The 12,420-nt window shown below is 42.0% G+C and overlaps 1 protein-coding gene across 1 annotated transcript; it reads right to left on the reverse strand.

Annotated features, from left to right (window-relative positions):
* Window positions 1-6,370: 6,370 nt before the first annotated feature.
* On the reverse strand, window positions 6,371-9,315 carry LOC130138838 (uncharacterized). Its single transcript, XM_056314082.1, has 4 exons — window positions 8,293-9,315; window positions 7,750-7,820; window positions 6,578-6,851; window positions 6,371-6,491 (listed from the first exon to the last, which is right to left on the reverse strand). The coding sequence occupies exons 1-3, from the start codon at window positions 8,981-8,983 to the stop codon at window positions 6,726-6,728; spliced, it is 888 nt and encodes a 295-aa protein (XP_056170057.1). The 5' UTR covers window positions 8,984-9,315; the 3' UTR covers window positions 6,371-6,491; window positions 6,578-6,725.
* Window positions 9,316-12,420: the final 3,105 nt, after the last annotated feature.

Consider the following 12,420-nt stretch of genomic DNA (forward strand, 5'->3'; position numbering starts at 1 on the left):
CCATAGCAAACAGGGTAGGTTCCAGGTTTTAAAAACTGGAAGTCGGTTATAACCGAGTAGGTTCCAAACCTGGAACCTGCCTACCTTTGAACCAATCACTCCGATGAGTTATAAAATGCCATGAACATTTTAAGGTTCTTTTCTGTTTTCTTTTCGATCAATCGCTTTTTTTTTCGGACATTGGCCTTCCCCGTTACCCCAAGAAATTTGCTGTTTCCTGCTGTGAATCCACACAAAGTTCTTCCCACTTCATCCATGCGAAAACCATTGAACCATCCTTTTTGGGGAAAGAGAGATTTATCGAAAATTAGGGAGCCGAAAGTCGCTCGTTCGATGTGTAGATCCACATGAACAGAGCAGAGCACGGCACGATTGGGGAGGCAATCTTGACATTTTTCTTGAACTTTGTTTTTTGTAATTAAGTCCTTAAATTATGTATATGTTTTTTTTTTTCAAGTTGATCCTTCCATCAAAATTACAGATGAAAATACTAACGCAACCGTTAAATACCGACATGGCATGTCACGTGATATTTAAAAAATAAAAATATATAATTCAGAAATGAATATCAAAAGGTCAAATAAATACTAAGAGTTTATGAAGAAATGAGATTTATATAATAATAATAAAAAGACCGAAAAAGGGTGACGCGTTATCAAGGGTCGGCCTGATGCCAACGGATAGTGACCGAGGTCACGCGACCCTATGATCAAGTGGCAGGGATTGCTAGAGCCCAAGCTAGATCTGGCCTAGGCTGATCGTCGCCTGGGGTCAAGTGACGTAGGCGATGCGATGGAGGGGGCGTCATGACCCCGGCCAAGCGACAACTGACAAGGGCTAATCAGCTCTCACTAACATATGGACAGTCCACGTCGGCATTTTCGTTTATATTGTAAATATTAACTCAAACAAACAAGCATATATTTTAAGGACCCAATTGTACGAAAATAAATCTATTGCTTAACCGAACAATTTGAAAAAGCTTACGATCGTGCCTAAGTGCGTCCTTTCATTTTGTAAGAGAATGATACAAGATATATTAATTTGTTTCAACTCTCCTCGACACATGAAAAGGTTGTGATAGAATTGTCGAAGACCTAGAAGAACAACCGGAGGGAATCTAAATTTGGGCAAGGGAGGAGCACGATAAATCAATTAGCAAACTCTAGTTTTCTCGCTCCGATACCATGCTGAAATTGATCATTTTGGGAAAGGTACGAATTGCCAACCGAGCTTAAAATTCGAAACGTTAAATCAAACAAATTCTCACTCGAGTATCAAAGATAGAGGTTTGGACTTTGGAGTTCAATTCTTACACTCATCTTTCACCAATTTGTGGGTTGTCATTGTATATAATTCCGATGGGTTGCACCAATCGCACTGCTAGCAGATATCACAAATTTCGCAGATTGGGGTATTAGGATGCCAGTGTAAAATCACATCATGCCTTAAATTTTCCAGGAAACAGGAGTGTAGATTCAACTTTAACAGCTTCTTAAACAAACAGTCGCATGTTCAATTTCAATAGGATATTAAAGTTAAGTGTCTTGACTTTGATTTTTCCCGATCATCTTCGCCAATTAACGAGTTTCCCTTTTAGTCACTTGTCCTCGGATTCTACGGTGTTCTCCATCGTGTTAAAGATCAAACGATGGCCCACTCTGCTTTTGATAGCTCCTTGTGCAAGTTTTGCTGTCGCTTTGTACATCCTAAGTAATTGAAAAGGGCGAAGGTCGTCCGCTTCGGTTGACCTCGAGAAAGTGCAAAAACAGTCGATCATTTGAACATCCCGAAACCAGTCATTCTCTTCCTTCCCTTAAAATCGACTCCTCGAATTGAACGCGACACCTGTCGGACGTTAAAACAGGTAATGATACATGTTTAAAGCTACAATGGTCAAGTGCACTCAAATTTCATCATAGCCTTGTTTCAGGAAAATCACTCCAACTGTTCTAAATCTATTATGCGAATATCAATTAATCGGAAGGACTGTGTTGGAATTTCGCGAAAAAATCCCGAACTAAATTGGCAAATCCAAAATGTTTAGGACCGAATTAACATACGTACAGTAAGTTTAGGACTGATTGGATGATTTTACCGTAGTGCTTCGATACCAACAAATTTGGCCCGATTAAACAATTAAAGATCGGTATAGACACTCCGAATCTCGCCATGATCTCATGATGCGACCGTACCATACGAGGGCTTCACTTTTTTTCAGGGCATTTTTACTAAACATATAGCCGGTCAAGGTTAGAATTTCGCAAGCGATAAAGAAAGGGGGAGATTTCTAAAACCATATGTGATAAAAAAAAAAAGGGAAATTGCTATCTTAGTTTGAACGCTGGGAATGCGAGTCCAACAGCCGAATTTCAACAACCTTTTGAACGAACTGAGCTAACCTAACAAGCAAGCGAGTAGAGAGAACAAGATTTTCCTGACTTTGAATGAAATTTTTGAGCGGCCTGATTAATAGAGGGGAGATCCATAGTTCAACAAACATAGACGATTCGCCGATCGAAATCGGTTTGTTAAACTAAGTGGGTACGCCCGTATTGCTAGAATCTATCGATTTGAGCGATCAGATATTTAATTCGAACGTTTATATCCGATAATCTAATTGTAGCGTCTCTCACACAAAACAACTCCGAATAGCACACACATCACCTTAGAACGGAAATCTTGCCCGATGTGCACCAACCAAAAAGTTTGGCGTGACATTTCGTTCGCGGATGGTTCGAATTCCTATCGTTCCAAGCCCAAAAAAAGAAGTTATCATTCACGCCAAAAAGACGTCCTTTTCCTATTCTTGAGAGATGCCGACGACCAAAAGTGGGAAAGGAATTCAAAGTCCAAAAGGAGACGCAAGCAAGCAAAAGGGAGTCGTAGCTTACAACATACGTGATCTTCCCCCGAACGAATCTTGATTTTCTACCAAAGCCATCCGTAGACTGCGACGGAGCACCGTCGCTCATTAGAAATGCAAGGTCAAAAAAAGGGTGAACAACGGAAATCTTCACTTCTAGACCAAAGAAAAGAAAAAAGATCTTCGCTTAGGTCAGATTTTTCAAAATTATCCTGTACTTTGATTTTCCAACGAAAATGGTGCGGGACCTTTTATTCTACCCATCACAGATGGAAAAGTCGCTTCTCGGGGGCTGTATTGATGAATAAAGATATATTGGATTAAGTCGTATTACAAAAAAAATACGTGGTGGATAGAGCCAATCACGGTGCGAAAAGTACATGGAGCAGAGTATATGGATCCGATTGTTCTTTTGACGATGGATGGCCTCCTCCCTCCTCAAGGTTATAGCACGGGTGGGGCGGCAGAAAATTTCCAACTAAGTAAGCGGAATTCATCCGTTCAAATTTCGCAAACTGCGCGCAAACTGTTTCTGAGCCAAGGACACTTTGTGCATGCTAAACGCCTGTGCTTTACCAGTTCATTAGACTCGCTTGGCATTCCATGGTCATTCAAAGTGATTAGACCTCCGGTCCGTGAAACCCGCTTATCGGCAAAATCCGGTCGTAAAAGCTTTTTTTTTTGTGCGAATAGAGAATATGGAATAAAGCCCGATGGATCTATCTCGACCGTTGAATCTATTCCACTAAAATTAAAGTGGAAATCGTTTCTAAGGACAAGAATCAATGCCTCCCACTCCTTTGGAAATGCCCTCTAAGATAGGACAAAAGTTGTATGCGCAAAACTTAGCTTTGCAACGCGATCTTCAACCTAAGCTGAAGGCTCGGATGTTTATTTTACCATAGCGGCGATGGAGACCGAAAACGAGAGGGACCGTATTGTCGTTTCAATGGGAAGACTGTTTCTGGTCAAAGGGGTCTGGTTTTCTTCTTCAAGGTGGATGGCAACAGAGAGCTTCCCATGAAACGAAACGAAATAGTAGCAGCAGAACCGCCAATTTTCAAAGCCGCCATTGGAGAACGGAATGGACAGTCTGAGTTTGTTGGGAGAATTATGACAATCCAAATAATATCGGATTAGAGCGGCGGAAGAAAACAATCTCCCCTCTTGTGGCGATTTTTTACTTACCTCCTTGGTGCGAGGAGATAAAAAACCACGGGATTGGAGTACACCAAAAATATTCACTAGCAATAAAATTGGGTGAACAAAGTTCTTCTCGAGAACACCATTATTGGCAATATACATGAACTTTACAAGAGATCAATGATAAATCTCACAAAAATCACAGGTTCGGTGTAACCCACGAAAAACCTGATGCATGGGGCTTTAAGTGAAAATCAAATCGATCAAATTCGAGAAGAATGTGTCATGAGCATACTGACAAAATTTCAGGTTAATCGGATCACGAATCGACCTATGATATCAGCTTGATGAAAATCAAATGTTGTCCTCCTTCCCAGATTTTCTTATGTCTCTTTTTCTCTTGCTGTAGCGTCTCAACCAACATTCTTTTGCGGCTGCCACATAATAATAATGAGAAACCCTATTACTCGATATGAATTGTCATATGTGCTCAAGCCTCGGGGCTTATAATGCATTGGGGATAACGATAAAAATAGTCAATGAACTTTGGCCCAATATGTAATGTGATCTTTGAACTTTTAATTTATTCAATATGGTCATTGAACTTTTGGTACATGTTCAATTTAGTCCTTAAACTATATGAAAATATTCAATATAGTCACTACTCTTAAATTGAAGGACTACATTGAATATTTACCAAAAGTTCAGGGGTGACATTAAACAAATTAAAAGTTCAGAAATCACATTGCACATAGGGTTAAAGTTCAGGAACCACGCTGAACAAATTAAAATTTCAGGAACCACATTGCACATTTGACCAAAATTCAGGGATTGTTTATGTTATTTTCCCTTCTCGGACTTCTTTCACATGGGAGTGAACCTAGCCAATAGAGTTGGGTACGTGACCAAGTACTAGGGGTGTCAAAAGAACCCGGCCAAACACGATCCGCCCTGAAAATTTTTGTATTGGGTCGGGTTGGACCTCAACTTGTTTAGGTAACAGAAAAAATAATTGGGCTCGGGCACCTGAGGCCAACCAAAACAACTAACAAGGAAACACTATCTTCTTCTTGTTCACACCCGAGCCCAATCGAAACAACATGCTGAGGTTCATTCTTGCGGACGTTCATCGAAACCTTATCTTCTTCTTCATTCTTCCATCGGCGATAAACAACAAGCTGAGGTTGCAGAGCGTCTTGACGAAAAGTGTGTGTCCGCGTGCACACTGTGTGAAAAGTGTAAGCGTCTTCCTTCCTTCCTTCCTTCCCTTGATCGATTCGTTCGCGCTCTTGCAAAGAGATCGCGGTTGCAAAGCGTGATCTCGATCGCGTACTGTGGATTTCACCTGCGATGGGTTTCATGTGTTGGTTGTCTGATTGGGTGTCTGAATTTGATTCAGGTGAGATGAAGCTGTCGAAGGTGATGAGTGGAAGAACGAAGCCAGCAACACCCCCGAAGGCGGTGGTCGCAAGATCAACGAGAACAAGCTCCTCTCCAAGAAGTCGAGGTTACTCTCTCTCTCTCTCTCTCTCTCTCTCTCTCTCTCTCTCTCTCTCTCTCTCTCTCTCTCTCTCTCTCTCTCTCTCTCTCTCTCTCTGTGGAAGCATTGGACTAGGTTGTGGTCGTAGAATGATGGGTCTAACCTTACCTGCCTCGATTCAGTAATTATGAAGCATTGGACTAGGGTGCGAGTCTTGATCAAGATTTGCTTGTGCACGACTTGCATTTTTTTGTGGGAACTATGGTGTATGACTTTGATGTCGGTTTGTTGTGGTGGGTCAATTTGTTGTAGGTTAAATCAGCTTTCAAGAAGAAGGTGTGGGAGTCACACCCCGATCGCTTCCCAGTTAAAGAAAAGCCGATTGCAGAATCTAAGTTCAAGCTGGTAATTGCTATGGCTCCTGAAATGTGAAAGCTTTTATATGTGTTTTCTTCTTTATTTCTTCTATGTTCAATCTTCAGTTGGCTGCATTTTGGTGATATATCTTGGAATTGAGTTACTGGTATCTTTTGGTAAATGTTCGATATGGTCCATGAACTTTTGGTACATGTTCAATTTAGTACATAAACTATATGAAAATGTTCAATATAGTCATTGCTCTTAAATTGAAGGACTACATTGAACATTTACCAAAAGTTCAGGGGTGACATTAAACAAATTAAAAGTTCAAATATCACACTGCACATTAGATTAAAGTTCAGAAACCACGCTGAACAAATTAAAAATTCAGGGACTACATTACACATTGAACTAAAATTTAGAAATTGTTTGTGTCATTTTTCCTTCATCCGACTTTCTTTACATGGGAGTGAACCCAGCCAAGAGAGTTGGGTGCGCGACCAAGTACGGATGCAAGTATAAAAAAAGGGGATAAAATTGAAAAAAGAAAACTTATTGGGCTCGCAATGCATGCATAAATAAAGATGACCGAATCAAGCCCACGTCGCCAACTCGAGATGTGTTAAAAGCCCAAATAAACAACTGACTGAAAAAGGCAGTAATATATGACGTCAAGGATTTTTCCAGAGGCAGCCCACAAGAAAGAAAGAAAGAGAAAATTACTTTACAGTTTGAAATAAACCGAGGCAAAAGAAGAAGAAGAAGAAGAAGGAGCCCTCGAGTAGATATTGCAAGCCCGCCCCTTGATAACGGGTGATCTTCGATTTCTCCCCCCTAGTTTTTCCCCTTTTTTGCAGTTTTTTTCCCCGCGGAAAATCACGCGGTTTTGCTAAACGATCTACGGGGGCTACAAGAAGAGACGTGCAGTAGGCTTCTCATCCCCCCCGCCGCGCACTGCCTGGGTACCCTGAATCGTCTTCTTCTCCTCGACTTTTTTGGTACCTGCCATTCATAAGGACCCTTCATTTTATTGAAACAAAATTAAAATGAGAGTAATAATCGGATTTAAGGGTGTTTAGTCCCCGATCCGGTCCGATCCTACTCAGGAACCGGGAAATCAGACCGGAAGGATCGGTTCCTAGTTTCCAGAATCGGGAACTGGACCGAAGGTCCCTGGAACGGTCCAATCTGATCCGAGTGATTCCCGATTTGATCGGTCCGTCTTACTCACCTCTAATTGGACTAACGTATAAAATTCGTGTACACCTGTTAGATTGGGCGGTGAGTAAGCTGGGCCGACACTTATCTTTAATTATGTGTCTATCATCACATAGCCCAATAACCTTATCAAATATTGAAATATCGGCCTACGTTCCTATATGTAATTTTCAAACGGTAGATAAAGTCGAGGTGTAAACATCTTCAAATGGTAGATGATATGAAAGTTACATATATAATTCGTAAACTTCATGAAAGATTTTATCTAAAGTTAAACTTGGTGAAAATAATTGAATTTAACGTTTTGATTTGTTCAAAACAATTAATACACGGAGAATCTAGCTATACTCAAACTCTTCTTTTCTAAATTTTCCATTATATATCTATTTTATTTAATTTTTGTTTAAACTTTCAAGCCGCAATTTGTATATCTTTTATTCGACGAATGGTTTGACTCGGTAATTTCTACGCTTAATGGATGACTACCCCAAGTATTATACATTTCTAAACATTATCTACATCATTTAGGAAAGTGATGTAAAGTACGTTTATTGATGTATGTTCGCGTAAATTGCAACCAAGTAACTAGTTCAATAAGGTACGATAGTCCGATATTTCAACATCAAATTAAAAGTGAAGTACATTTACATAAGAATGTTAATAGTAGGGTGGCAGGTTTTACCTCAACAGAATCCGAAGTCGACATGTTTGCCTTTTCCGTTTCATTATCCGCCTTTGCCGTATCACTTTTCCCTGTTGATTGCGTAAAGAAGTTGGATCGAAAATTTCACGTATGATGTTCAATAGTCAAACAAAAGCATAAACGTCGCTGTATAAATACTTTCTAATAAGTTAGCTTTCGCATTTCTTTTACATTGTTCATAAAAAAAATCACGGGAGCGAATTGTAGAAGAGATATATCACTGCCACGATACGTGAATTTATCGATCGGCGAATACCATTCATGATTTTTACGAGCATAAAAATCAAAGTCTGACATTTTTGGGTAGACTTTCAATTATTGCTTTACAGTTAAGAACGGGTATAGTTTGGCTTTTGAACCCTAAACACCTGAAATTTTCACAACATAAAAATATTGATAGGAACTAATTTTTTTTTTATGGTTTTAAGATTAAAATGGATAGAAACATAAAGAAAGAGAGAAGTTATCAAATTTTCACCAGGCAATCTCGAGGAAAGAAGAAGAGGAAAAGAAAAACCTCACCGTCGGCGTCCTTGGTGGTGCTATCGTCCTCAGCGTCCCCCGACTCGTCGAAGCACAGGACACAATACTCCCTAAAGCTCGGCGACCCTGGGTACAGCAGTATGCTGTCTTCCCTGTCGGATATTCCTCCGGCATCCTCCTCGTCTTCGTCTTTGTCTTCCCCTTTACGGTCGACTCCGCTCCCTCTCTCCTTCTCAGCCATCACCACTTCCTTCACCACCTCCTCCACCGCCCCCTCGCCGCCGCCCTGGCCCTTGCCACCTTCCCCTACCTCTCTCACCACCTTGATCACCTCTTCGCTGCCGTCTTCGCTGCTGCATTCCTTCGCCTCCATCACCTGCACCGGCGGTTCATTCATGCGCGTCGGCGGCGGGAGGAGGGCGGGGGCGGCGGCGTCGTTCTGGAGGGGACAAGGGGACGAGACGCTCTTGCGGCCGCCGCCGCCATCCAATTTGTGGTTACTGCCGAGAGAGGAGGAGTCGGCGTCGGCATCATCGGGGTCGACGTAGAGGAGCTGCTTGCTGGAGGCGGTGCCGCCGTCACCAAGGGAGGCGCCGGCGGTCGCCGAGGCCCGGTCGCCCCGGCGGCGGAAGGCGAAGTCCTCGATGCGGCGGTGGAGGGGGTTGATGTAGAGATAGGTCGGCCCGGAGGCGGCGTCTTCTCTATTGAACCTGGATACGCCACAACCCATGGTGGAGGCGGGAGGGAGGGAGGGTGAGAGCTGTGAACATGCAGAGAGAGAGAGAGAGAGAGAGAGAGAGGGAATGTGGCTATGCGAGAAAGGTTGAGACAGAGAAGGTGGTGGTGATAAGAGGAGGTCCAACGGGGGTTTCGGGGATCAGGGGAGGAGACACAGGCGAGCCCAGGGGGAAATTGCTAAGGTGGGATTTTTTTACATGTCAAATTGTTTGTCCTTTTCAAACAGTTCGGGGAAAATTGCTAGATATAGTAAAAAGAAATGATAATGCCATATTGTTTGCCAACTATATAGAATCGGATTAAGGTGGCAAACATGTCAAGATGTGCTCTAATCGAAACTTGTCTGTTATCGCGCCGTGCTTGAAGAAAAACCTTGTAAATAAAACGATCGTGTTTTGCTGAAAGTGGTCTAAAGTGAACCACAGGCCCGCTGCAATATCTTCCATTTTGGACCCCGAGCTTTCTTCACTTGAAGGCCCCTTCAGCACAAGCTTATATCAGTCTCGAGTTACCAAATCTTTCTTTCACCAGCCGAAGCTGACATGGCGGCGGCGGCGGCGGCTGCTTGATCAATTAGGACCCCAAATCTTTGACTTAGGTGATTGAAGTCGGACAGGCAAATCAGGTCTCGGAAGTTCAACCGGAGAATGATTCCACTGTCCTTGGGTCTCTTCTGGAACACCCGGCACACTGGCCGTTGATCTCGTTCCATCCGATCCTCCTGCAAATTCAGCTGGATGGGCAAAAGGACTTAGCCCACTGGATCCGTATCCCTGCAAGAAGTTCTCTGTGACGAGCCAATTAACATGGTGTACTGATCATGTACTTGGTTCTGAGGCCGGAACTCATGCACGATCCATTCAGGTCGAGCTTGAGCAACATCGGTCAAGCCGCCTCCTCCTCCTCCTCCTCCTCCTCCTCCCTTTCACCAAAAAGGAGGCTGTTCATGATTGCCATTCATGTAAGTGTAAATATTTGCTTCTCTGTACCAGTTATTGCTTCCAGCAACCAGAAGCACCGAAAGACATGAATAACTAGTTTGAGAATCCGACCTCTTTACGCTGACATGGCATTTTAAAATAGCTTTTGGAGAGGCACGGGCTGACGTGGCGCCACATCACCAAAAAGCTTGACCAAGAAAAAAGAAAAAGGCTGAAATCTTAAAAGAAAGAAAAAAGGAAATAGGTAAAGACTTTAAAAACGGCAAATTGAGTACGCTATTGAAGCTTGACGATAAGATGAAAAGAAAAGAGGAGTAGATTCACCAACCAAAGTTCCTAATTCGAAGACTCGAACCCAGAGCACGTGATTTGAGTGTAAAATCAACAATTTTCCTAGCTCATTAACATCTCTGCAAGAAAGGTTTCTTAACGTTTTAGGACTCGATTATATATTTGCGACGTTTTATGGTGTACCTATCCGTTATAATTATATATAGATTTAAATTACATTCACTATATACGAATCAAGAATTCTGAGAGGAACCCGAGATAACATAAAACACCATGTTCATGATACCTGGCAAGTTCCACGGCTCGGTTCCGAACACATCGAACTCGGGGACCAAAGGTGGCGGCAACGGGTGGCCATCAATCTTGCGCCTCAAGAAGTGGCCGACAAGCTCTTTGTCGCCAAGCTTGAACCAGTATCCGACCGGCAATTGGGACACAGGCCACCGCGGACAATATATCGGAGGAGGATGCGATTCCGGGATCTCTGAGCTCAAGCTTGCCGTGCCGTCCAATACATTGTCTTCCACGTTCCTTCTTGTCGTGCGGACATTACGAAAGTTGTTCACAAACTGTGGGAAAGAATCAATGAATAAAGAACAGCTCTTCACAAGAGCCTGTTCATGTACGGGCGAAGGCGTTTATATGGAAGCAAAGCACGAACTGTTCCTCGACGGGTTCGGTGAAAATCGTTATCATCTCACTTGTTTTGTCCGAATTTTGGTAAGGAGTAGGACTGGACCCCGATCTTTCGGCAAAAATTTAGGGTGGATTTGAACCTCCCTTTTGGAATTGTCAGATCGTCACCGTTGATTTTTAAGACCACGGGGTCGCGACTTTTTTCAAGAAAAAGAAGATTGTCCCGAATCTAAATAAAGAAAAGGAATAGATTAATTATAAAGCTAATCGAAAAGAATATTTTCCCCCTTTTTTCAAATTTAACAAGATAAAGTATACCAAAGTAGATGAAATTTTTTTTTTTGAGGAATTAATTAACGTGGGGAGGAATTCTTTAAATCTTTTACCGTAAAAGAAAGGGATTCTTGAAATTATTTATGCCAAATACATGTGCGGAACAAATACTGAAAAGAAAGGTGGGAAGGAGGAAAGAATGTTTTTTCTTGGACACCAAGACCAAAGCCATGGAATCAAGTCAACCATATTTATCATGTAGCCAATGAGTTTCTATCTATCGTTTGTCATTCGAACATTTTTATCTTCTACCAATGAAAGTTTAAATTTGAAAAAAATGCATAAAGAGGATACATTTGGATCGATATATGTTGCTTTGATTGCAACTGATGTTGAAATTACCCATTTAATTAAAATTAAAGTGAAATGTAAATACATCTCGTGATTTGAACAATTTAAACACTTCATCTCTTATAAATAGTGAAATTATAGCTCAAATAAGGTTTCTATTTGTATTCACCATTGCCTTGATATTTACCAAATCTTTCACCAGCACCGAAGCTACACGGTTGCAGCGGGGGTGGCTTGATGAATGCACGAGCAATTCGAGTGAATTTGAGTTAATATGAGCTTAGATCGGATATAGGTTTTTCAACTTGTATTATATGGATCGATATGAATTACTCCATGAATCTTGTCCAAAATTATAAGCTGATTACCCAAATCCAACTTCAGCCCGCTCGAGCGCTCCACCCATTTAGTTGCCTCTACTCTTCGAGGCTCGAAGATGGACATTCAAATATTAGTCGATGTGACGAGATTTCCGATACTGAAATCCAACCTCTAAGGTGAATCAAAAGGACAAGAACCCCTATCTAAAACTTATTATTAATCGATAAGAAATGTCCTACTGGATCTCCTGACCATCTTCCCGCTGAAACTACTACTTGCTGTAAAGCCATAACGGACTAGCAAACATGAAAAGGCATATTCGAACTCGGCACGGTCACGAGTCAACCACAAACGGAGACTCTTCAAACGTTTTTTTCTCTGACTTCGGTAATTCAACTCGAACCCCGTGAATACGGTCCGGTCGAACCGCGGTTGAGATGGTCTTGCAAGCTCGACCGGTGATAGATGACACTGCCCTGGGGTATCTTGGGTTTCTTCTGAAACACCCGGTACGCTGCCCATTGATCTCTTTCGGTTTGGTTCTCCTGCAAATTCAATTGGACGGGCAAAAGAAAAGCTTCAATAAAATTTGGACACGCATCAGGAAAAAATTATC

The sequence above is a fragment of the Syzygium oleosum genome, unplaced genomic scaffold, assembly GCF_021117445.2.
Source record: "Syzygium oleosum isolate NSW1041296 unplaced genomic scaffold, Sole_v2.1 Sole_v2.08, whole genome shotgun sequence".
Classification (NCBI taxonomy): Eukaryota; Viridiplantae; Streptophyta; class Magnoliopsida; order Myrtales; family Myrtaceae; genus Syzygium; species Syzygium oleosum.